Source organism: Uloborus diversus, chromosome 8 (assembly GCF_026930045.1).
Source record: "Uloborus diversus isolate 005 chromosome 8, Udiv.v.3.1, whole genome shotgun sequence".
Classification (NCBI taxonomy): domain Eukaryota; kingdom Metazoa; phylum Arthropoda; class Arachnida; order Araneae; family Uloboridae; genus Uloborus; species Uloborus diversus.
In genome coordinates this window covers 12354596-12380902 of record NC_072738.1, presented here as the reverse complement: position 1 = coordinate 12380902, position 26307 = coordinate 12354596, and the positions used below count along the sequence as shown (strand labels likewise).

The 26307-nt window shown below is 34.1% G+C and overlaps 1 protein-coding gene across 1 annotated transcript in view; it reads left to right on the top strand.

The window, feature by feature from the left end:
* LOC129227927 (retinaldehyde-binding protein 1-like) overlaps nt 1-26307 on the top strand; it is a 62470-nt gene that overhangs the window by 16717 nt on the left and 19446 nt on the right. Inside the window, exons 2-3 of the mRNA XM_054862548.1 lie at nt 6184-6423; nt 13493-13686. Of these exons, the coding sequence (XP_054718523.1) occupies nt 6184-6423; nt 13493-13686 (434 nt within the window). The remainder of the gene's footprint in view (nt 1-6183; nt 6424-13492; nt 13687-26307) is intronic.

Here is a 26307-nt window from a genome sequence, read left to right as displayed (position 1 = left end):
TTCACTGTTGTGAAAAAAATACTGCTTTTGGAGCTTTCCTGGAAACGCAAAAAGGTGCCAAGCTATTGTATTATACCTCCTTAGGTTTGTTCTGAAAATCCAGAGACACGAATGGCTTTAAATGCAGAGATTTCTGTACATTTCAAGAGGCTAGCATAGGAATTTCAGAAAAGTTACTGAATTTCAGCGGAAAACGTTACTGGTTTTTGCGAGATATGTTACTGGAAAAAATTGGGCACATCAGCTGCCAGTTATATTCCAGGCACGTTTCTGAATCGTTTTTACAGTGTGTTTTTTGCTATAATGAGGTACGTCTTAAAAAAATTATTGAATTAACAAGAAGTTCCGTCAAGAACTATACTAGCTTACTTCCCGTATACCCATACTACTTTCTAGCAGCACCTTTTAAACAAAGCAGCTAATACACTTTTTTCCATTAAAAAAAAATTCTTAAACAGCTTTCAAAACGAAAAAATAATAATTAAAATTAATAAGCTCATTAAAATAAATACATCATATCAAAAAAAAATCGTTTCTTTTTCACCTGTTGCCAAAAATAATTTTTTAAATGAATTAATGCACTTACCAAAATAAATAAAAACAATAAAATGTCAACTTAAAGAAATACTTTTCATTGTCAAAAAAAAAAAAAAAATCCTCTGCGCATATCTTTATTTAGAAACATAAATGACTTCGAGTTTATTCACCAAAAACTGAATACTTAAATTAAAACTTTAGCGTGAAAATAAAAACAAGTCATATCAACAATAATTATTTCACAGCTAAAACCATAGCTGCGGAGTCAATCTCATTTTGGGATAAAGGAGTCGGAGACGAATGTCCAAGAATCGGAGTCAGTCATTTCTCCTCCGTGTATAAATTTTTGCCAAAGCTACGAAGTCAGAGTCGAAGTCGGGAATCGGAGTCCGATTAATTGTCGGGCACAGGAGTCGGAGTCAGGTGCCCGTAAATTCTCGGAGTCTGAAGTTTGGCGTCAAGAGCTATTTCCAACAAAATTTGTTTGAAAAAAACCCGCCTTCAAGTACGGAATCTATATTGACTTTCAGTTTCCCCGTAGGCGCTAATGTTAAGGGATTCGAACTGTTCAAAATTGGACGGAAAACTGTTCAAATCAACTACTTTCCAATTTTTAATTTTTCGATATTTATTTAATTATTTTATTTATTTTTGCCTTTTTTTTTTTGCGATATTTTTAAGATGCATTAAGCCTTCTTTCATGCTTTTTTCTTCTTTTTCTGACTTTTACTGGGAAAGTAGGCTAAAAAATGAAACTTTTGCGTCTATGTAAAAAAGGAATATGAAATTTGCGCAAAAAAAACTCTCTTGTAATAAGTGAGCATAAAAATATTTTTGTTGGTAAAATTTGCCGTTTATGTAATTATTAGAGTAAATTGCAGACGATTCTGTTACTTTTCAAAAGTAAAATTAAATAAAAAATAACTATTACGCATTTTAGCATAAGGAAAAGAAAAATCTTCTGCACTCAAACGATGTACACAGTGTATTCTTATCAAACAACTAGGTTTTACTGAAAGACATAAGTTCATCTAGTTAATCTGAGACATTTTCTCAAAAAGGTATTTTTGAAGATCCTTTTTTGATTGGCTGATGTAGCGTTACGAATTTATGTACTGTTGTGACAAGAAAAGAGATGTGTGCTGAACCTAACGTAAGACTGAAAGTGTCAGACAAGACATTTGGTTCAAACTTTGATATTCTTTGTCCCACAACCATTAAATTAAGAATTTTTTCAAAGTGGTCGGAAACTCAAAGTATTATCACTGGGCTTATTCCGTTGAATTTGTTTTTTATATTTTTTAACAATCATTTTAGCTTGTGGCAATGTTTGTACTTCAAAATTTTTTAATTATTTTTTTTCTCAAGCAAAAAAAATCCCCTCCTCCCACTGTGTGGGGGGTAGGGGGGCTTGCCACATAGTACTTAGAGCACAAGGGGTTCGTTAATTCGTACAGATTTTGGAAGGGATTCGCAAGGCAAAAAAGGTTAGGAACCGCTGCTCTACATCGCAGTTGGCCAGCATATTAAGCAGTCGGGAAAATTTTCAGAAATGATATGTACGGACGGGCAGCTTTTTTTTAATTTATTTTATTTATTTATTTATTTATTTATTTATTTATTTATTGTTAAAAAACTCAAGTAAGCAAGTTTGCTACAGCTTCAACCATATCACCTCTTCCCAGCAGATTAGATCACGGTTGCCTGGTGCAATGTAGAATTAAAAAATAGGCAATTCGGGTGATCCTGCTGGTATGAGTAATAAGCAAAGCAAAGCAAGTCTTTCAAAAAGCACACTCAGACAAAAAAAAAAACCTAACTTGCAGCTAAAAAAACATGAACTGTTTAACTAATAGAAAAAAATATCAAAACATTTTTCACATAATTTATAACAAAGAACTTGATCCACTGTCTTCTAGTTCAAACTCGTTGGTTGTTAGAATAAAGTATGATCAATCTATTTATCATTAGTTCAGTTGCTGTGGTATTTGTATTAAGCCATAATTCATTGTACACACTATGCAGGAGCCGAACAATTAACTAAAATGAAAATTGAATGTTCGGCGTGCTTATAGTCAGGTTCTTTACTATCATAATTTTCAATGATCTGTGTAAAAGTTACAAAATTTGATCCAGATAATCTAGAGATCCGAATAAACAAGAGCCGGATAAACCGGTTCTACTGTACTCCATTGTATCTACCTTAAAATTTTTCTGAGCTTTTAAGTGTAGGGATCCGCTTCAACCCCTTAGTTTTATCTTATGAATAGGGGCGTTTTCTGTTTGTAACGGCTATTTAAAAAACAGATTATGGTCCTCCGCGTTGCATTCTAGCAAACTCAAGTTAATTTGAATATTTTTTTCATAAAAAACTAAGTCCATTCTCTTCTTTAATTTTTGTTAGCTGTGCTCAGTTATTTCTTTGAGAATCGACTCGATAGGGATCCCCAATCAATAACATCTGAGTTAGAGAATGACAACCAAGAAATAAAATAAATTATGAAATCTGCAAAAGAATTAGCTCTTATTTCCAACGAATCCTTTTTTTCCCTTAATAAGAAGCAAAACGCATTAGACTGTGGAAATAAACTACTTCCGCTAAGGTTAGTGCTAATAAGTGTTTAAAGCTAATTCCTTAAGTAATTTTAATATGCGAGTTTTCGATATTATCCGTGAACAAATTGATTTTTAACCCGATTAGTTTTGTCAGAAATGTGATTATCTATTGTTTTATTGGCTATTATAACTTAATTCCTGATTAAATTATAATTAATAGTAAAATGATTCATTAATGTTTTTGGATAGAAAAAAAAAGCATGGAAGAATTACTTTTGGCCAAAAACGAGTAATCACAACTATTCAATGTTTGAGTTTGTGTCAACTTTGAGTTCAACGTTTTACATAATTTGCGAACTATGCGAAATTTGCCAAAAAATAAATAAATAAATAGAAAAGAGTAATTATATCATATTCTTCGCATTCTTGATATCTAAAGAATAGATTTCTTAAAATCCAATAATCGAAAAATTATTTAGTGGAATCAATAATCAATCAATCAAAATACTTATTTAAAATGTTGTTATAATTATGGATATTAATTGAATTTTTTTTCGTAATCTAAAGAAATCAAATTAATAAAATCAACAAATATCCAATCATCTATCAAATAAAAACTGTAAAACAAAGAATGAAATGTAAGAGTGAAGGCTTTCACGGCCGGTGTCAATATTATGAAAGGATTCCGGGTTGTTGTGCCGTGGTATACACTCAGACCACGGCACAACAGCCCGGAATCCTTTCATAATAAAGAATGAAATGGTTTTAAATATTATTGCAGTTATGGAAATTAATGTAACGGAAATGAATACGTATAATAATATCTAATTTTTCGGTGCCTAAAAAATTTAGGTCAGCAAAATCAAGCATTGAAGAAATTAGGTGACAGAATAGGTGACAGAATCAATAGAGGCAGTGAGAAGCGAAGGGATGCAAGTCCAAAATTAAAAAATTTGGAGGTAACCAGTACAAGGTCTTTGCTACTAGTAGCCCTGGTAGGTTCTATTCTACGGCATGGTTTAGAAAAACGTTTCAATGAAAACCTACCTAGGACCTTATCTTTAAATGCGTTTTACTCAAAACATGAAAATGTCCACTGACAATCCCTTTGCTTCTCACTGCCTCAATTGAAGGAGAAAAAAAACTTTTAAACATCAACTTCTAAATGCATGCCCAAGTTACTTTTTAAACACTATAAGAACAAATTGAAGTTCTGTATTTTCCTAAAACCAAAACAATGCTCACAGAAGATGCTATTAACTGCATTTTAAACTTGTAAAATCACAGATCTGGTGGAAAATAAAAATGGATTTTTTTTTTTTTTTCGACATTCGCAAGTGTAGGACTTTTTCTTTTTTTTAGTGCGTTCTTTTAATTCTGTGGCAAATAAAGTTTTCTATTACTTAAATAGTAAGGCATTTTTTTTACATTTTTTATCAATGTTCTGGGACATTTGATGGTAAATTAGTTGTCATTTTTTCAGTCAAAGCCCGTTGTTGCTAATTGGTTTATTAGAACATAAACCATACATAAATATTGATTTTTTTTTTTGAAAGTATTTTTCGCATGATTTGAACAGTTTAAAGCCAAAGAATATATTTTTTAATGTTTTTAAAAAGTGTGCATTTAAGAGTTAACGATTAAGGAATCCAGTATGCACATTACCTAGACAAAATGAATGCCAACGAAAAATGTAGAAATTTGGAATTCAGAATTCAGAGAGAAAAATTTTAATGATTTAGTAGTCTAGTACCGATTATTAAGTTTTTTTAATTGAAATTCATTCAAAGTTCACTTCTAATTTACTGATTTTACTCAGTGTCTTCTGTATTTTTTGATATTAGAAGAACGCGATTTAATAGTGTATAATAGTACAAAATTCCATAGAAAATTTCTACCCCTATCTATTTTTCAAGCAAAACACTATTTTGATTCGTAGTTCTGATTAGACAAATATGCTTCTGCTGGGTTGCTTATCAAGAAATGACCAGAAGTAAGGGAAATTGGAGCCGCCATTTCGAATTTTAGATGCTTTTGTTTCATATTTCATAAACTATTTATCTTACGAGAAAAATCATCCATCGATAATTTTAAGAGCATAAAATTACGGTTAAAAGGGTGCTTTCGCTATAGCTTTAAAGGGGTAATTATATAGTTAATTTGAAAGTTCGGGAATTTATTTTTTAAAAAATGATTCCACCCCCCCCCCCCCCCCCTTTAGTTTTTGGGACTCTGCAAAAGTCGTACAAATCACTTTCTTTTTAGCTTGGGCTCACGATCAAAATTCACGAAGTTTGAAATTAAATATATCTGCCCCTCTAATAACTACAATAAAAATGAAAGCACCTTTTAAAGCTAATTTTATGCTCTTTATTTTTTTAATTAATGCTTTTACTCGAAAATAGTTTTTGACTTATGATAAGGACTGAAAAAAGCGCGCGATAACTGAAAAAGCACACATAAAATCAAGGATGGCGTCGCAAGTTTACCCTACTTGAGGCCTCTTCTAATAAAAATAATAATAATCTGTATGTATAAAAATGATTCTTAGTTTACGCCGGATTTTAGCAATGTTTGGCGATGAGGTCCTTTGATGCTCAGGAATTCGCATAGGGAGGATTTTATCTCCCTATAAGGGAGGGGGGCGTTATACAAATCCAGTTTATGTTGGACCTTTGATATCCAGATCCACATAGGGAATTTTTCACCTCCTATGACGGGAGGGAGGAGGTGATCCGTGAAACAAAATGTTTATGCCTATTAATAACAATGACTGAATTTTTGGCGTTTTGAAAAAAATCATCGAGGTCTAAACTTTGAGTCATGAAATTGCTCTTACCTATACGCTGAAGGGAAATTTTACACTGATTGAAGAATTTGTGTCACTTGACACAAGTTTTATTTTCGAAGTAGACCTTGAAACACCGGACAACACAGCTAGTTATGCATAAAAAATGTGTTTTGTTTTAAAAACAGATTGACGTTAAAATTTTGCAAAGAGATCTTAGATTATGAGTCTTTGAATTACTGGATCACATTGCTTATTTTTATTCATGTCCGTATCATCCAAGTCTTCTTTTCCCTCCATAGCCGAAAAGAACTTCTACGTCAGGACTGACGACTCGTGCCTGCTGTCTTACCTCCGAGGCAAGAAGTACGACGTGGACAAAGCTTTCCGCAGCATGCAGAACACGTACAAGCTCCGCCTCAAGAAGAAGTTCTACGATTCAGACGACAATAGCATCGTACACGACGTCTTCAGACAGAACTACGTCGGGTTTCTACCATACAGAGCCAAAAATGGAAGCGTCATACTGGTGGTTAAAGTCGGTAAGACTTTTGTTTCAAAGGTCATTGAAAATTTTGATGGGCACCGTACTGCCAATTTGTTCGAAGCTACAACTCGACTCTCAATGTCGAGAGCTAAGGCAGAGTTGCAAGCAAATACCGAGCTGCTCGTTTCAGGTATTCCAGAGACTAAAGTTTCTCCTTTGTTTGGGCTCGTCAGTCTGGGGTAGCCATAGTGAAGTTAAAGGTAAATCACCTCATAAAGAAGCTAAGCATATATTCACAACGAAAGCTAAAATGGAGGTAACTTGTAGCTTAATATACCAGGTTGAGTCAGAAGTTTTTTCGTATTTTGCCTGTCTGGATTGGCAGGCCTGAATGTAACACATGCAAATTGCAGTTCCTGCGCAGCTGATCTAAAATGGTAGAGTGGAGTTTGACCTTGACAACCCTTATCAGTTGCCTGTGATTTCTCGTACCTGTGTAGACGTTGCAGTCTCTTGAAATGGCGGAGGACAAGCTAGCGATTCGTGTTATTTTGCGTTTCCTCTGGAAAAAAGGTCTTAACGCAAGGGCAGCAGCAAAATAAATTAATGAAGTTGAGAGTCCAGGTTTTGTGAATGAGCGCACTGCTCAAAATTGATTTAAGCGTTTCAAGGATTTGGATAAGACCCTTGAAGAGAAACAAAGATCTGTTGTCGATGAAGTTTTGCTGGAAGATATCCAACACCAGCCGAGTTCTAGCACCTAAGCATTATCAGCAGAACTTTTTCCTTCCCAAATTACCATCAATCGACACCTCCACCAACTGGGGCTCGTTGCGCATTTCTTTTGTAGGTGAAAATACGAAAAAACTTTTGACTCAACCCAGTATTAGCTTTTAACTTTTCAAGGTGAAGCCATGCCTTGTTTGCAGACCTGTTGCCAGTATGCTGAATTATTTTTAGCTATCAGTGCGAAGTTATACTCAGTTTCTTTGCGAGGGGATGGGATTTAGTTCTGTAAAAGTTATTCTAGGCTGATACACCAAAACAACTCTAGATGCTGTAACGAGCTGATCAATATTTGCTTGCAGTTTGACCAATCTTTGAAAGTTTTGCTACATAATTGTTTCTTATTTTGTAACAGAAGAATTAAAAATACATGTATCGTAAGTTATGGACAGTTTAAGTTACTGAAAAAGTTTTAACGTGTGCAAATTCAGTCGAATTATTTTGAATCAAGGGATGCTTTAAGATCTAACCAAAAACCAATATGAGGCATGAAAGATTAATTTTATACAGCAAAAGTATTTAACATCTTGAATACGCTTTGAACTCGTGAATGTGAAAAAGATTTTATTCCATTTTTGAGCGTCAAGCCGTGAATCTTCTGTAAGTGGTATTGTGAGAAGTTCTTATGAACTTGACAAAAAAAGTCGACCTAAATAACGATTTTCAAATTCACACTATACGATGTATGAAAGAAATTTTTTTGTTTGATCTCCCCTCATCAGTGAGTACGAAGCATCAAGGGATCAAATTGTCTGATCGAAAAGTTGGCTGAAAAATCATGCATATGATGGTTGCTTTAGAAGTCAAGGTGTCTTACAAGTAATGGGAACTGTACTCAGAAATTGCCAAGCCATTAACATTTGGGAAAATTTTTGAATTTTTAAAGTAATTGTCTAACTGGTGAAAACAATACGGGGAAATGGAAGCAAAAGTCAATATTTAGTATATGCGGTTTCATGTCTTCATCGTTATATGAAACAACGCTGCCTATTTGTTTACTAAAATAATTATGCATTATATGGGCTTGAAAATTAAGTACTACTTACTTCAGAGAGAAATTGAGATTGGTGCTACAGACCACTGAACCTACGCAAACACTCAATCATAAGTTTAGAAACATCAACAAAATAGTTTAGTTAAGTGCAGTCTTTTTCTTCCTTCGTCTATGCAGTAAGTGTTTTTTGACATTAAAGTGCGATGAAAATCTGTTAGCAAGTTAAAAAATCCCTTGATTACTATTCTGATCTGCATTACAGAAAAGTACCGAAGCCCTCCAGGAAACGTCACCTATTAACTCCTTAGCATTTAACATGCTATATCTTTTATAGTTACGATACATTTACGATATTTACAGTCCACTGACTTACAATGACGTTTGTTAAATTAAGTCTTCTCATACACTATTCTAATACTTCGATGTTTCCGAGATGTCATTTATTTTTACCACTGCAGGCTAACGTTTCTATGACGCCATTCATTTCATAGGTATATCATGGAAAACTCTTATGTCTCAGAAACTACATTCGTTTCAATTGCCATTGTTCGCTGAAGTTCCCAGAGTCGTCATTAATTTCACGTGCCATTGTAAAATTTGATGTCTCCAAGACGTCATTTATTTCATATGCCGGATTCAACTTTGATGTCTTTTAGACGTCATTCCTTTCATGTGCCACTCTAGACTTTAATGTCTCTAATACTTCTATGTAATTTTGAGACGTCATTCATTTTATAGGGCATTGTAAAGTTTAATGTCTCCAATTCTTCTTTCATTTCTATGCCAGGTTCCATTTTAATATCTCTTAGACATCATTCCTTTCGTGTGTCACTGTAGACTTTAGTTTCTCTAAGACTTCGATGTAAATTTGAGACGTCGTTCATTTTATGGGGCATCATTTCATATGCTAGATTCAACTGTAAGGTCCCTTAGACGTCAATCCTTTTTTGCTCCGGTGTAGACTTTAATGTCTCTAAGACTTCGAAGAAAATTTGAGACGTCATTCATTTTATGTGTCATTGCAGACTTTTTGAAATCTCCCAGACACCATTTAGTTCATGTGCCATAACAGAAATTTCAACACATCCGAGACGTCATTATATTTCCAGGGGTTAAGAACAAGGTAATTGTATGACCCCATAACATTCCAAACCTTTCCCGTTGATCCAGCTAATTTGTGTACTTGTACGACACCAGCTGTTAAAAGGGAATTTATAAACAAGAACAGCAAACGTATTTAGGAAATGTCCAAGTTCATGCCTCAATGCATACCGGGGGAAATATCAGTTATAATGATGAATTGCTTCTCTCTAAACTGAACGCGCTTCAAAATCATTCATTTTAACTATGTAACTTTTTTCTCTCTTGATTTTTTGGTATCTATTGTATAGCACGGTCCTTGTCCTCATTTCTGTCATACTGTAAAATTGAGCATTGAATTTATGGCACACGGTTCGACTTGAATCACTTCACTGATTTCTCTGATTCTTTATTTGATCTGTTGTGTTTCACTGTCAAAAACAACAATCCTGGTTTGAAGTGTTGATGCTTGCATTCATCGACAGCAAATTTTGTCCTTTGCTCTGAGTAATTTCAGTTTTAATGGTTAGATTTAAACAAACACGAGACCTTAAGGAAAAATGAAGTGAATTTTAATTTGAGATTTTTTCATTGAATTTGTTGTAGTAACCTTGATTCAAAAAGGAGAGGCAAAGTAAAAAACATTGTCCTACAAAAATTGAATATTTGAGGTTATAAAATTAGTCCGTTACAAAGCGCAGTTATTTGTTATGAACGCCCTTTTTATTTTTAAAAGTTTTGCTGATTATTTTTTGAGAGATAGCTTGTTCCATCAACAGTAACAAAAGTAATAAAATACCGAACTATGAAATGTGTTAAAGAGAAAATCTAAAGTGACGTCACAGAGTGCCTTCTTACTGCTCACTTGAATACAAAAGTGTCATGCTTATCCTGCCTACTACAACAAAATTTCTGGAGACGCACTCTTTCCGAACTAAAAATAAAACTTCTTTAAATATCTTGTGTCTAAACTACATGTCCCTGAGGAGAGGACACTAGGTCCTCAAATGGTGAGGAGCCATTACGCAGAATAATTAGGAGAAAACAAAGAAAACTTTTTTGCATTCAAATGATGATGACTCTACAAAAACCAAAAAGTGTACTGTGTATTTATTTCAAAAAACTTATTTTATTCAAAAAATCTGGAAAGAAAACTAAGAAAATATTTTGAATGTTACGCAATACAAATGTGATCAGAGCTTAATTGTTTGTATCTTATTGTATTTTTGTAATTGTGTTTTTCTCTGGTATGTGAATGACATAATTTAATCTGTTAATTTATTGTAAAAAATCATAAAATTAAAATTCTTCTAAATCTTGGTTTTTACAAACATAAGTACCTATCAACAATCCTACGCTTCCATCATTCAACTTTGAGTCATTCACATCCTCACTTATATAATAGTGAATGATCGAGTAACGCTCCTGGTGTCATCAGCAATGAAACTCGTGCCACGGCATGATAATTTGATAATATGTTTTGGTATTGTTTAACATGCTGGGAAAGGGTTTATTGTCACAAGGCTGAACTCGATCCGGTAACTTAACTGTTTTACTCTTAAGACTCTGTCAATTCAGGGGAATGAAGAAACGAAAAAGTGGTCAAGAATCAACGCTATCTACTGGAGTTTAAGGTTAATCTACTGGAAATAGGGTTAAAATTTCAACTGTCAAAATATCACCAAACAAGAAGTTGCTTCGTTCAAATGTAGAAGCAATTTTCAACCGTCATGTCTTGACGGGTGATTTTCTAGTGTTTCAATAAAATTCATATCAATGACTTAAGAAAAAGACATACCAATGGGGAAAAAGTATGAAAATTTGTCTCAGAAATTTACTTTTGAATTTTTTCTGGCTTAAGTAATGTTGAGAGCTTTGGATTGCAAGGTTTATCACTGTACACCGTCAAAAATTTAATTAAATTGGCACTTTCCCGGTTTTCTAGAAGCTATACCAATGAGGAGGGATATGACCACTTACCTGAAAATAAAGAACACATGGTTATTTATAAACAAAATGCTTGAAGAACGTCAAAATACTACTTGTATCAAATGTGATGAGATTCTTTTCTAGGAACGTTGTCACTTTTTGAAACAAATCTTCTATGTTGAAAAAACGTTTAATTTCTTGCCATCTGGATGACTAAAAATCCTTGGAGCAATGTTTACACTTGTTTCTTGAGATGATGTTTTAACATTGTTTTGGTATTTTTGATGGTAAATACTCTTAAGACATATATTCATTTGATTGTCAGAATAAGAAAATGAAATCACTAATCAGATTTTGTCTGGATATTTTTTAATGTAGGAAGTATAGCTATGGGACAGGTCATACTAATGATATTTTACAGAAAATTTTTATTTTTAATGGAGGAAAAAAGTTAAATTTTGTCAAAGTTAAATATTGAACGTTTTAAGTTAAATGTAAAAATCAAAGTTAAATATTGAACCCTTTTGTAGAATTACCTATACGTATACACACATGCCTAAGGGTGATTTCAAGGTCACGTGTGGGACAATTTGGACTAAATTTTTCTAATAACTTCATATACACTAGAACTTTAACTACCCGAATTAATTAGAACCGAACTCTATTCCATTTTTCCAAAATAAAGAGTCAGACTTTAATTAATTATTGAAAGTATGTTGAAATAGGGGGGGGGGGATACTTTTAAAGAAAGAGAGCATTTAATTAATCATGTGAAAAGTGTGCCACACTTTTACTTGCACACTTATAAGTACTGTACATATTGGAACAGAATGTACGTTCCGTACTTTAAATGCTTTTAATGCTAATTGATAAGTATCTCGGTCCAAGTAAACTGTTTGACTAGTTTTGCAGAGAAAATAGCGCAAACATAGAATCATTGTTTTGTGAATCATAGTACACTTCCGTCTTGGTTTCCCCCCCCCCCCCCCCCCGAAATTATGAAACCGATTGGGATAATCAACGATTCGGATAGTAGGAGCTCGGATAATTGAAGTTCTACTGTGTGTACAAATTAATAAGTGTTAGAAGTTAAACGTTTGTTTATTTAAGTGAAAGTTCTTGATTCGAGTGATTTGTTAAGCAAAATAAAATTTCCGAATTATTTTTTATGGTCATTTTCTTAATGAAGTTTACCTGTCAACTGTGATAAGTTTGTACTTTTGTAACTGAACCTGTGTTCATTTCTCAGTTATCAATACATACCCACATCCTGAAACTGTGATCAATTTGTGCTTTTGTCTCTGAACCTGTGTTCCCTTCTCAATTATCGAGGCATTCTCTTACCCAGAAACAGTAATCAGCTTGTACTTTTGTCTCTGAACCTCTGTTCCCTTTTCAGTTATTAAGACATTCCTTTACCCTAAACTGTGCTCAAATTGTGCTTTTGGCTCTGAACCTGTGTTCCCTTCTCAGTTACGACGAGACATTCTCTTACCCTGACACTGTTATTAGATAGTACTTTTGTCTCTGAACCAGTGTTCCATTGAGAAATACCCTTACATGAAACAGTAATCAGCTTGTACTTTTGTCTCTTAACCCATGTTTCCTTTTAAGTTATCAAGTTATTCCTTTATCCTGAAACTGTGATCAAATTGTACTTTTGTCTCTGAACCTGTGTTCCCATCTCAGTTATCGAGACATTCTCTTACCCTGACACTGTTATCAGATAGTACACTGTCTCTGAAACAGTGTTTCATCGAGACATTCCCTTACCCTGAAAAAGTAATCAGCTTGTACTTTTGTGTCTTAACCCATGTTTCCTTCTTTGTTATCAAGACATTCCTTTACCCTGAAACTGTGATCAAATTGCACTTTTATCTCTGAACCTGTGTTCCCTTCTCAGTTATCGAGACATTCTCTTACCCTGACACTGTTGTCAGATAGTACTTTTGTCTCTGAACCAGTGTTCCATTGAGAAATACCCTTACCCTGAAACAGTAATCAGCTTGTACTTTTGTCTCTTAACCCATGTTTCCTTCTTTGTTATCAAGACATTCCTTTACCCTGAAACTGTGATCAAATTGCACTTTTATCTCTGAACCTGTGTTCCCTTCTCAGTTATCGAGACATTCTCTTACCCTGACACTGTTGTCAGAGTGTACTTTTGTCTCTGAACCAGTGTTCCATTGAGAAATACCCTTACCCTGAAACAGTAATCAGCTTGTACTTTTGTCTCGTAACCCATGTTTCCTTCTTAGTTATCAAGACATTCTTTTATCCTGAAACTGTGATTAAATTGTGCTTTTGTCTCTGAACCTGTGTTTTCCCTCTCAAGGTTCCTGGGATACGGAAAAGGTCAGTCGGGACCTATTCATGTGGGTGCTGACCCACTGTATGATTCACTCCATAGAAGATCCTGCTACCCAAGTTGCCGGATACACTGCCCTCGTGGACGTTCGGGGTACCGGAAACAAACACCTCAGGATGCTGACAATAGAAAATATCATGTTGCTGATATACTCGACGCAAGTAAGTGTTAGTCTTGATTCCTTACCCAGTTCTTTTGTTAATTATTTTGCACTTGCAACACTAATATCACACCAAAGAAAAAACAAGAAAAACATTGAATTGTACAACTCTCCTTAACTAAATTCACTCCAAAATAAAATCTGCTCTTGATTCTTCTTAGGTACAACTGTATACAAAAGTACAGTACAAAAAAAAATTAATGTACGAAATGAAATAATATTTGTTTACAGCAGGAAAGGCAAAATGAAACAAAGTTTATTAACAAGACAAACGCAATTAATCTACAAAATGAAACGAAATTCGATTGCAAAGAGAAACGCAATTAATAGGCACAATTAAACCAAATTTATTTCCAAAACAAACTGAATAAATGTATTTTTCTAGCAAGGAATCATTTATTACGAACGAACATAACCAAACAAAAACATATCTGAAATTTTATATATTTTTTTAATTTACGAAATGTTAAAAAATAACTCGATATTCACGATAGTAAAACAAAAAGGATATTGTTGGTTCCCTTCTCAAAGCTCATTTAACAAAAAATTTCGATTTAATTGTCCACTCTTATGCAAAAAATTCTGTTCTCGCAATTAAAATTCTTTCCATGCAATGGATGAACCTGATGAGTTGGAAGAAGTTTTCCATCATTTTTGCATTTAATGACGGTTAATCCACTTTTTTTTTCCACTGAAGAACTAGTTGTGATACGAACAAATAAATAACTTTGTTTGAAAGTGCAGCAAATATGAATACTTCCGGATGAATTAAATTATAAAAAAGAAGAGAAATTAATTTGAATTCTGAAATTTCGAATTCATATTATGTGTTTCGCAATCACGAGTTGAGACAAGACCCTACTCATTGAAGTTATTGTTTCTGGAAACGGCTCCTGTACACTCAAGCCTGCCCTCCTCCTGAGCGGTTACGTGTGTGTAGTTGTGTGTGTGCGCAGACCTTTATGTACATTCGTAGGCGTGTGTGAGTGAATGTGTGTAGGACATGGACGCCACCGACCAAGAGAAGCGGATTCGTTCCGAAGGACGTGATCAGGACCGGAGGAGCCGCGCCGGTGGGCGGTGGTGCTGCAGATGCCCCTGGTCCAAGCTGAAAAAGGAACCGGACATCAAAGACGGTCAAATGAGAACAATAAGCAATAGTGATTGCTCAATAATAAAAAAAATACTTCTCTAAAAATATGCAACTTTCTGGGAAAAGTTCTTTTCAAAATTTAAAAGTATGAAAAGTTTTATCAGTTTCATCCTCAAGTCTAATCAGAAAAGGAAAAACCTCACATAAAAGCTTGATATCTTCGATAATTAGAAGAGTTTTTGCCTTTATTAATTCGTTTTCCAATGTTGGTGGGAGTTAACACAACAGCTTTTATTTCTGTTTTTTTTTTTTTTTTTCTTTTAAATCTCGGTTTTAACAAAGTTACTGTATTCTGCTGGAAAGTTGTTTTTTAATAATAACTAAAAAAACTGGATTAATGGGAAGGAAGCTTAACTACAGTCTTCTTGATTGCTTAACAATGGGAATATTAAAGGTATCTACCTGAATTGAATTTATATCTATACAAATTCAACCAAAAGTCTTTGTTCAAAGGTGATGTTGGTTTAATAAAACTTGAAGGAGCATCTTTACAATACTTTAAGTTTTCCTAGCACCCGATTTAATAAAATAGCTGATAAAAGCCAGTTGTGTAGTTGTACTGTACAAGATTTTATCTACGAAGGCGATGGTGTACTCTAGCAGTTAAATATTAAGGTAGGCGAACACCCTAATTTTCGAAAAAATGTGATTTTGAGAAATTCAGAGAGCCTCAGTGTTCTTCTTCCTAAATCCACAGATGTTTTTTAAATCGCTGAATTATTGAGAAAATTAGAAGAAATTTACTAAACTCAATTTCACTGCTAATAACCAAAAAATTTACTTTTTCTCTCTTGATTTTCTTATCACCACGTTTTCAAGTTTTTTATTATGCGAACAGCTCTAGCGAAAAAAGTAGTTAACTCTAGAGATTTGAAACTTTGCGAACATGTTAATTGAATACATTGCTGTGATATAAACCTCAAAAAGTTAATGTGCATGCAATATGTAGTTTTGAAATAATGATCAATTATTAGATGGCAAAAAAACACGTTTTTCATGGGAAATTTTCAAAGATTTACCCATAAAACCTGTTTTTAGTTAATTATCTCTAAATTGGAGGGTTATATCACTCTCTGGTATCTCACGAAGAGACAAACACAAAAAGTTTTTAAAATAATGAAAAAGAGAATGCACTGGAAGTGTTGAGGTAATGATAGTTTTTTGCTAAAAATATGGCTTTTTTATTAAAAAAAAGCCTATCGATCTTTTTTTTCAACAAATAAGTAGTCAAAATGTGTTATTTATGTCATCCATTATAATTGTATGAAGTTTTAGAAAGGTGCATTGAATATTAAAGAAAAAAGTATTTAGGGTGTTCGCCTACCTTAGTCTAAAAATACGGTGTTTATTGTCATTGATATTTTTAAATTTTGTTATTGCTCCTGATCAATATTGCTCCGTCCACAACCTGACGTTTTTGTCTCATGCCATATCGATTTTTACCTTGAGGTTTTGTACAAAATTACTTTAAGCGTGGGGCTTTGCGTCTGGAGTTTTTTAATTTAAATTTCGCGTTAGTTTTTCTGTAATTGATTAATTAAACTAAAATTTCTCTTAAATTGCTTTTTTTTTAAGCGATGAAAGAATTAACACACAATTTAACATTGTATGTCGTTAAAAAGAGATTTTTTTTTATACATCAAATGAAACTTGTTCCACATTTTGCAAGCAGATTACTATTTTAGCTAACTCAATTCAAGCCCGACGATAAAGAACAAAATATATTACTGGAGACCACGAATTTGAAAGCAATTTTTTAAACGTACAAAACGACCGTTTTGCTATGCTCAGGAGCTTCCTGGCACCTATAGCTATACAAGTTGGTACAAGTTAGTTTGAAACCGGGAAAGGAGTGAGTTTTTTTTTTTTTTTTTTTCTTTTTGAGCAATCACATTGCTTATTGTTCTCACTTGACGATTTTAATGTTTCTATGATTTTATTTTTCACTCGCCTCCCTCTGTAGCACCACCGTCAGCCGGCCTCACAGTGCTGCTCCTCAAGCGAAAACAATCCCCAGGTTGCACCAACATCCTACACACGTATACATACACACATCTCCACACAAATACACATACACACACACATACCCACACACTCATGCCTGCACACAGACACAAACACACGCCTACACACTCTCACACACACACGCCTGCACACAGACACACACACCTACACACGCATACATACACACACCTACACATACACACACATACCCACGCACTCATGTCTGCACAAAGACACAAACACACGCCTACACACACGCCTGCACACAGACACAAACACACACACCTACGCACACATACATACACACATATCCACACACATACACATATATATACACACACATGCCTGCACACAGACACAAACACACACGCCTACATACACATATAGCCCCCCACCCACACACACACACACACACACAAGCCTGCTCACCGCAAAAAAAACACATTTCGAAAAACATATTTTGAATTCAAGATGTCAAAATTCTATTTTTTTTTTTTTTTTTTTTTTTTTTTTTTTTTTTTTTTAATGTCTCGGTTATGCATAGATCTATCAAGTTCTTTTTGCCTTCGGAAGGGAGTGGGATTGCGTTAAAATTATGAGCTCTTTACATAATTATTGTGTACGGAAGTTACAGGGAGATTTACATTTTGTTCGAAACGGAACTCGTAACGCGTTTTTTAACCTGATTCTTTCTATAAGGCGATTTAAATTTTTGCGAAGCAATCTTCGGGGGTAGGTGAGCGTCAGCCAGCAGAAAACGGAGTACTCTAGTAATATTCAAAATAGATAAAAAATTTTAGAAGAATCTGAAAAATCAGAGAAGTAACACAGAACATCTACGACTTATAATACACAATTTTGAAGTTTCATCAACGTTCTGTATTAATGTTATGGATAAATTATTTTCCATTAAATAGTTATAGCTGCTCGTAATCACCTATATTCATTTTGATTTACCCGACATTTCACCCCTTTCAGATAGATAAGTCCAGAAGAAATTAAAATATCTTTTTATATTTACTGACTTGAATGTGGCCTAAGCACAAAATTGAAGCGGAAAGTTTAGTTTTTAGCTATCAATTTTCCTTTCATCGCGAAGATTTTAGTAAACGGCAGGGGGGGGGGAATGTAGGGGAATATGGGGCGAAGTGAAATAGCCGAGTAAAATGAAACCGTAAAATATTTACTCTGCTTTTAGCACCACCTATCTGGTAATATTTTAACTATGTAATAGAACACATAGTCTATTCCACTCAGGAAGAAATTACCACTGACGCTCAAAGCATATGATAATACAGGCAGTTTTGAAAAATTGATACTTCAATTGTAATATACTGCTGAAAGTCAAAAACTATGTTATTTTCAAATGATAAAGTTCTTGTTACTAACATTTTAAATATTAATTGAAACCTACTAATATTCGGTGCAATATGTATTTAGTTAAGGGGGGATTAAGCTTATTTGTACTTTAAATATTTTGCACATTTAGTCAAGTGCATGCGGGGCAAAGTGAACTAGTTCATTTCGTTTACTCATTCCATCATTTACTAAATCATTTAACTAAACATTTATTAACTAATTTTTTTGCATTCGTCCATTTGATAATTCACTCATATATCTATTCATTCATTCACTTTTTTCTTCTTTTTCATTGCTATTTTATTCATTCATTTATTTTCCCTCGTATATTAATTAATTAATTTCTTTACTTATTATTTTGTTGTTTTATTATTTTTCAGTTATTTATTTATCCATTTACTTAATCATTCATTTGATCAAAAATATTTTTTTTCTATCGAATTGAAACAATTTTTACTTTGCCTCATAAAAAAAAATAAAAGTGTAAATTTTTCCCTTTTTTTTTTTAAAGGCACAAATTTACTGCCACAAATAATAAAAAACGTTTCAGTGCAAATTTTATTAGAAAATAAATAGTCCTCCCTTTATGTACTGTCATTTTCAAAACAAATTTCCAGTTTTTTCATTTTGAGAAAGCTAAGTCATCTTAACTATTTCACTTTGCCCCACATTCCCCTATCTGTGAAAAACCAGTTTTTTAAGTAACTGCAGAACGAATTGAGACATTTTCTAAAAACTTGAATGTATTGACAAATCGAAATTTTGCCCAATGTTTCAAAACATTTGAAGTTCTTGAAAGAATTTTAAAAATTGTATGTCGAAAATTAGAACTGAGTTTACGATAAATTTTAAAATATGACTTAAAACTGTGTGATTATTTTAATACATATTTATTCAAAATGGTTAAAATAGATCACCTGGCTTGCATCTACCAATTACAAAGACAACATAGTTGAACATTTTATAAACGTCAGGTTCTGGCCGAAGGGACAACAATGAATAGTCTTGATCTCTGAATGAAGTTATTATATCAAAAATGATTAAAATTAAACTTTCGAAAGACATCTTCATATACCTAACAGCCAAAATCTTTGATCGAGTAACGCTCTGACGTCACTAATAATAAAACTCGTCCCATAGCATGCGTGACGGTATTATTTCATCGTTGAAGCACCAAAAATTCAATAAGTTGCCGATGATCGAGTAACCCACGTGCTTTAACAATGAAACTTGCGCCACGGCATTATAATTTGATAATATCTTTCGGAAATGTTTGATATGCAGAGAAATACTTTATTTTGATAAGGCTGAACTGGATCCGGTAACGTAACCGTATTACTGGTAAAATTGTCATTAAAGGAGAATGAAGAAACGAAAAAGTGGTCAATGATGAACGCTATCTACTGGAGTTTAGGGATGATCCACTGGAGTTAGGGTTACAATTTCAACTATCGAAATATCACTAAACAGGCAATTGCTTCGTTCAAATGTAGAAGCAATTTTCACTCGTCATACCTTGACGGGCGATTTTCTAGTGGGGAAATAATTGCGTCTGTTGATCCGAATGTGCGTCGCTTTTACATTGGGAACAATATTTTAATCAAATTTGATTAATGAAATATGAGTATCGAAAAACCCTTTTTTTTCCCTCCAAGTTTCCAAAAAATAATTAAAACAGGCTGTTTCTAATTATTTGTTTTTATTTCCTTTTGCTTTAATTTACTTACTTTTGTACTTGAAGAAAAAATTTTAAGTTCTTGAAATTGAGAAAATGTTTCGGTCTTGACTTGGTATTAGGTTAATGAAGTTTCGTAATTAATTTGTTTCAAGGGAGTAGACGTTGATATTTAATTTAGAAAATCAAAAAGAGGTAAAAATGAATTCTATATTCAAACACAGCAGTTAACTCATAATTATCTGATACTAACTCAGTGTTTATTTTGCGTATTTATTTGAAAAAAGAGACATTATAGAATATTTGACCATATTGCATGATGGTACAAAATTGAAAAAATTCAACAGCACTACCAATATACATTCGAACCTCGTTAAAACGAATTCACAGATACCTTTAAAAGAAATTCGTGTTAACCGAAGTTCATCTTCTCGGAAAACAATAAAAAGCGTTATGTGCAAATACAGCAGATCGGGGATAGCAAATGTAGTTCCTCTTAGCGGTAATTAGTTTTAAACGTGTGCAAATTAACGAGTTTTGACTGTGTATGCATTACTGTGAAATACTGAGACCCGGTAAATGCAGACCTTAGTCGGTGAATATCAACATTACCATAGCAATGACATAGGTTAAAAACCGAATAATTTCTGAAAATCACCAGTGGTTGTTGACGTTCTCCAATTTCGGTCCTTTACGGTAACATGTTTATGTACTACAGTTTGGGCAAACAAACCTGTCAGCATTGTGAAGGCTGCGCATATCCCAATCACAACATTGGAACGCTGCCAGGTTAGTTTTGCCCCATTTATGGAATTCTAGTGTTTGAGGCGGTTCAGTTTTCTAGATTTTAATTGAAATCAATTCTCTTCATGTAACGCAATGTTGCAATATTTAATGCTCACTTTTCACTTTAAGATCTGTGTCACATCGTCTGGCATGGAATTAATAAGGCTTTCTAACAATGAGCAAAGGTATTTTTGTCCATTCCAATTGAATATCCTTAAGGACATGCCTCTGAAGATTGCTTTTGTGTACCGACTTTTCCATCGATATAGTTCCAAAAGTGTTCAAATTGAATTGAGGTCAGTTAAATGATTCGGCCCGTTCAAAAGTTTGATTTTCTTAGCTTGGAAAGAAATTTGTCACCATTTAAGAGGCGTGCTTGGGATCAGTATCCTGCAGAACATGGCAAATTTGCGAAAATAAGGCAGCATATGATGCTTTAAAATGTCCTTATAAATATTCTGCTAAAGAATATCATTGGTGTGTACAAAGGGGACAACGCTACCATGGAGTTGAAACACTCATACCCTAAGTAGTCCGTTTTCATATTTCATTGTTGGAAGTTGGAACCAGGGGTCTATTCTGGAGATTTTATGAAGGACAAATATTATGCCGACTATCATTTTTGTTTAAATTGAACTGGATTCCTCTTTCCAAAGGGCCTTCCTAAAATCTTTAGTTACCCACGTTTTGTGCTCCACAACGAACTTTAATCGGATCTTGCATCTTCCTATCCTTCGCCAAAAGAGGTTTATTGCAGGAACCCGTGCACGGATTCCAGTGGCATTCAGACAATATTTTATGGTATGCTTACTCAATGTGAATCCATGTTCGAAAGGAAGGGCATCCCCTTGCATACTTAAACGAAGTTCCTTTTTTTTTCTGTGTGTCAGTGGCCGACTTCTTCCTCAAGTATCTATGGAACATTTTGGGCACATGACTACATAATTCTCTTTTGTGCAACTGTTCAGTTTTCAAAATTAGAAAATCATTTTCATACAGCTTGTTTACAAAGAAAATAACCAAGTTGAAATCTAAAAACAATAAGTGGGTATTTAAACCCACATCTTTTTCTAAGTGAAATTGATCTGTTCCAATAACTGAAAAAGTAGATGCTTTGTGTTACAGACAGTGTCTCACATACTTAAGTCAAACATCAAAAAAAATTGAATTCTATCAAACAGCCTCAACTCTTCTAGTTTCAAGTTATCAAATACTTATTTGGCATTTTTAAAATTACAGTTTTTACAAATACTAACAGTTGTGTTCCATTCAGAACGACGGAAGATACTTATTACTGATCAATATCAACTCTACATGTAGCTTTCAGAAAAAGTTAAGAGAGAAAAGCATATTGTCTCAAAACTTTAGCAAGCGACTGTATATGTCTTACCATACTAAAATTGGTAATATGACTTACAAACAAAGGCTAAATAAGCAAACCCCTCTTCGCTGTCACTTTTCTAGATGGTTCTAATTAGGCACTTTTATTATACTTGGCCTGATTGTCACGGAGAAATCTGAGGCCTGGTTTTGCTTATATCTCTGCATCTAGTCCACTTGGAGACTTCGGGATTTCACTAAGTGATTTGCTTAATCTTAAGGTACAACTTAGAGCTGAAAAATTAAAATTCTAATATAAAATTATTACTTCAGTTAGGAGTGAAAACAACAAGTTTCATGTAATTTCCCTATTAAATGTTTAAATATAAAACACATTGTTACAAATTATGTTGCCTTGCAACAGTAATGTTAAAAGCAATCATAATGAAAATTTTGATTCAAGGCTTCTCTCAAGAAGGCATGAAATTAGCAAGCATAAATCCTAGAGAAGACAAAGATTAAATTTTAGTGCCAGCTGCTTAAAGTTTTAGACACCTATATAGTTTTTTCCCTTTTAGTACCGAGCATTTATATGAAAAAAAAGGTGAAGTTTCGTGAGGGTAAAATTATTCCATTTCTGAAATGCATTTACAATAAAAAGAATAAAATAACAGAATTTTTTTCAAAAATACCAAGAACTTTCCATAATTCACTCAAAGGGACAAAATAACTGTTCTGGGTCAGAAAGGACAATTTAAGAATTCCTGTAGTTTTCGAAAATTCTAAGAAAATGACACCACAAACAAAGAAAAGTGCGGTTCTAGTCATTTCAAACCAAATTTTCCCAATAAGAAAAATATGCATGTTTCAACACTCAAAGTTATGATTGAAAGCTAGATAATGATAATAAATTCTCTTCATGACTTGAACCGCACTTTTCTTCGTTTGTGGTGTCATTTTCTTGGAATTTTCGAAAACTACAGGAATTCTTAAATTGTCCGTTCTGACCCAGAACAGTTATTTTGTTTTTTTAAGTGCATTATGAAAAGTGCTTGGTATTTTCTAAAAAAATCTGTTATTTTGGTATTAATGTTGCTCTTGAACTGTAGTTGCCTGGTAGTGAAAAGAAGTGAAGTCGTCAATTCTAGAAAGGGGTGCTGCAATTTCGAAAATTGAATAGGGAAAGAGACGGAGGCGGGTTTACCAGCCATGCTTGGAGTTAACACTGTAACAGATCTTTCCCTGGGGAGGAAAGGAGAGAACTTAGTGTTCACATAAAGCTGCGAAAGACAGAAAAATGTAAGCACACTGATGTGGAATTCAGAGATAGTCACGCCGAAAAGAGATATGGCAAGCATAGCTGCCAACTTGTACGATTTGCCCGTACATTGTAAGATTTCGGATGTTTTTTACGATTGTACTGTTTTATGGCATATTTGTACGATTTGTACGAGAACTACGCACTCCTTTATCGGATAACAGCGTGAAGAACATTTTAATCTGTAGGAACTTACAGAAAAACTATTGTTTTGAACAAGTTTTGATAGTCAATTTTTGAAAGCTGCGAAGTCAGCAACTTTTCGAAAGTTCAAAGAAATAAAAGTTGTTAAGTTAAAGTTCAAAGAAATAAAAGTTGACTTAAAATACACCACCAGCTCAGTTATTCCATCCGAGGACTGCAGTTTCGTGCTTTTTAGCACTCATCAGCCCGAAATAGGAATCACTGAGGCGAAGGTGCTGGAGACGAAAAACCTCTTAAGGGTGCCAAGAGAGCCAAACAAACTGGTAGCTAATGCAGAATTAGCAAACCAGATGAGCGACCGCAGCAATGGTGCGATTCAACTCAAAAATTGATGGCAAAGCGTGGTATTTTGTAGTAAGTTACCGCCCTAAACCAGGGCTAAGGCAGAAATACTTAAAATACACCACCAGCTCAGTTATTCCATCCGAGGACTGCCGGCACCCTTAAGAGGTTTTTTGCCTTCAGCTCATGTGATTCCTATTCCGGGCTGATGAGTGCTAAAAAGCACGAAACTGCAGTCCTCGGATGGAATAACTGAGCTGGTGGTGTATTTTAAGTATTTCTGCCTTAGCCCTGGCTTAGGGAGGTAACTTACTACAAAATAAAAGTTTAATTATTTACATATTTTTATTTTATTTTATTTATTTTTCACTTATTTTTTTTATTTTTTGCTTATAATAGCACATATTTAAGTAAAGGTAAGGATTTGAAAATATTATTATACCTTAAATTTTGATACTTTGCTTTATAATGGTCAAAAAAGCGTAGAAGTATAGCCACCGCGTACATTGTAAGATTTTTTAAGTTGGCATGTTGGAAGCTATGGGCATGTATGGCTATTGTAATATCAAGGTAAAAAATACCTTTACTCTCAGTAACATTCACCAATCTGTATATTGTCACCTCGGAGCAACCGTAAGATATCTAGTGCATTTTTAAATTATGGAACATCAATATTAAATCGAACATTTATCGTCTGCCACGAGCTCAGTTTTAATTAGCATGAATAAAAACGACCTATTGCCATTTTTTCCTCAACTGTGAACAAATAAAATTCTGGCTTTCGCTTTGAGGTAAAAATTTCCCCTTTCAACATGCGTCACTTGACAAAACTTTTATTTTCGTGGCAAACCGTACAAAGCCGGACGACGCACTGGTATATATATAAATAGCTGTATATGCGTGCATGTATGTTCCTCATACAAATAGACAGTTTACATCGGATCTTGGCCAAATTTGACAAAGAGGTCCTTTGATGCTCAGAAATTCCACATAGGGAGCTTTCGCCAGAAAATTTGTGAAACGAAATGTTTACCCTATTAATAACAATGACTGAATTTTCGTAACTTAAAAAAAAAACCAATGACATCTAAATTTAAGTTTTGACCCATAAAGTTACTATTTTCTACTCTTTGAAGTGAAATTTTACCCTTTTTTGTTCTTTTATTTAAACTTAGTTGTTGAACTTGTGTCACTTCATGCAACTTTTTTTTTTTTTTTTTGAGGTGGACCGTGCAACGCCGGGCAACGCAACTAGTCTCCTATAAATATTTGAATTTTTTCTTTAACTAATAAAGGAAAACACCCAGAAAAAAATTGGAAGAATTCTGCTTCGGGATGACGTTATAATTCCTCCCTCAAACCGCTTTCTACTTGTAGTTGGCTTGAGGAAAGAGATATGACGTCAGGTCGAAGCAGGATGATTCCGTGACGACACCAGAATGAAGATCAAGTCTAAGAAAATTATGGTGCCTCTATTTAGATAGTATAGACATTTCTTCTTCTCAAAACTACAAAAGATGCGTCTTCACACGAAAACGCTTCCAGAAATACTAAAACAAAATAAGCCTCCAGGAACTATCGTCGAAAATACAAAAATTCTGCAAGTAACTACGGCATAGTTGAGTTGAGAACCAGCCAGAAAGAAAGCAATGCTCTTCATTTCTACCAAAAATTTTCGTGATAATTGATCATTTCCGAAATATAACACCGCCTTGAGCCAAAACGAAACCGAAAGTCGTTTATTACAAACATCACCATAAAACCCCAGGATATGAAACACCACATCCGCCGAAGTTTCTTGCCCAAACTCACACTAACTTCTCCTCCTAGGAGAAAAGATTGTCAGTCGAAGATGCTAATGGTCTCGTAAAACCATCACATTTCTTAAATCTATGTTTTAGGCAAGCATTCGGACGCAAGCAGCGAGACGGTACGTCACGCCAGAATTCACTAATGAGAATAAAATGGTCATTTCCTACGATGACGTCACGGTACACACAACCCTCTGGGAAGAGACTCTATTCGACCATGCCTGAAGGTCGAGCGTTGAGTTCATCCTGAGACCAGAACTCAGCTGAAAATTCTTTTTAATATATATTGGTGTGTAAATACTCAAAGATCCCTATAAGGATTAGGACCTTTCACAACGAAGAGCCCTAGTCCTCATATAAATAATAGCCGATAATCGAGTAACCTGCGTGCTTCAACAATGAAACTCGTTCCACGGCATGATAATTTGATAATATGTTATGGTAATGTTTGATATGCAGGGAAAGGATGTATTGTGACAAGGCTAAACTCGATCCGGTAACTTAACTGCTTTACTGGTAAGACTTTGTTATTTCAGGGGAATAAAGGAACGAAAGAGCGGTCAACAATGAACGCTACCCACTGAATTTAGGGTTAATCCCCTGGAGTTAGGGTTACAATTTCAACTATCAAAATATCACCAAACAGGCAATTGCTTCGTTAAAATGTAGAAAAACAGAAGCAAGTCGATCGCGACAATATCTTTTCCCTG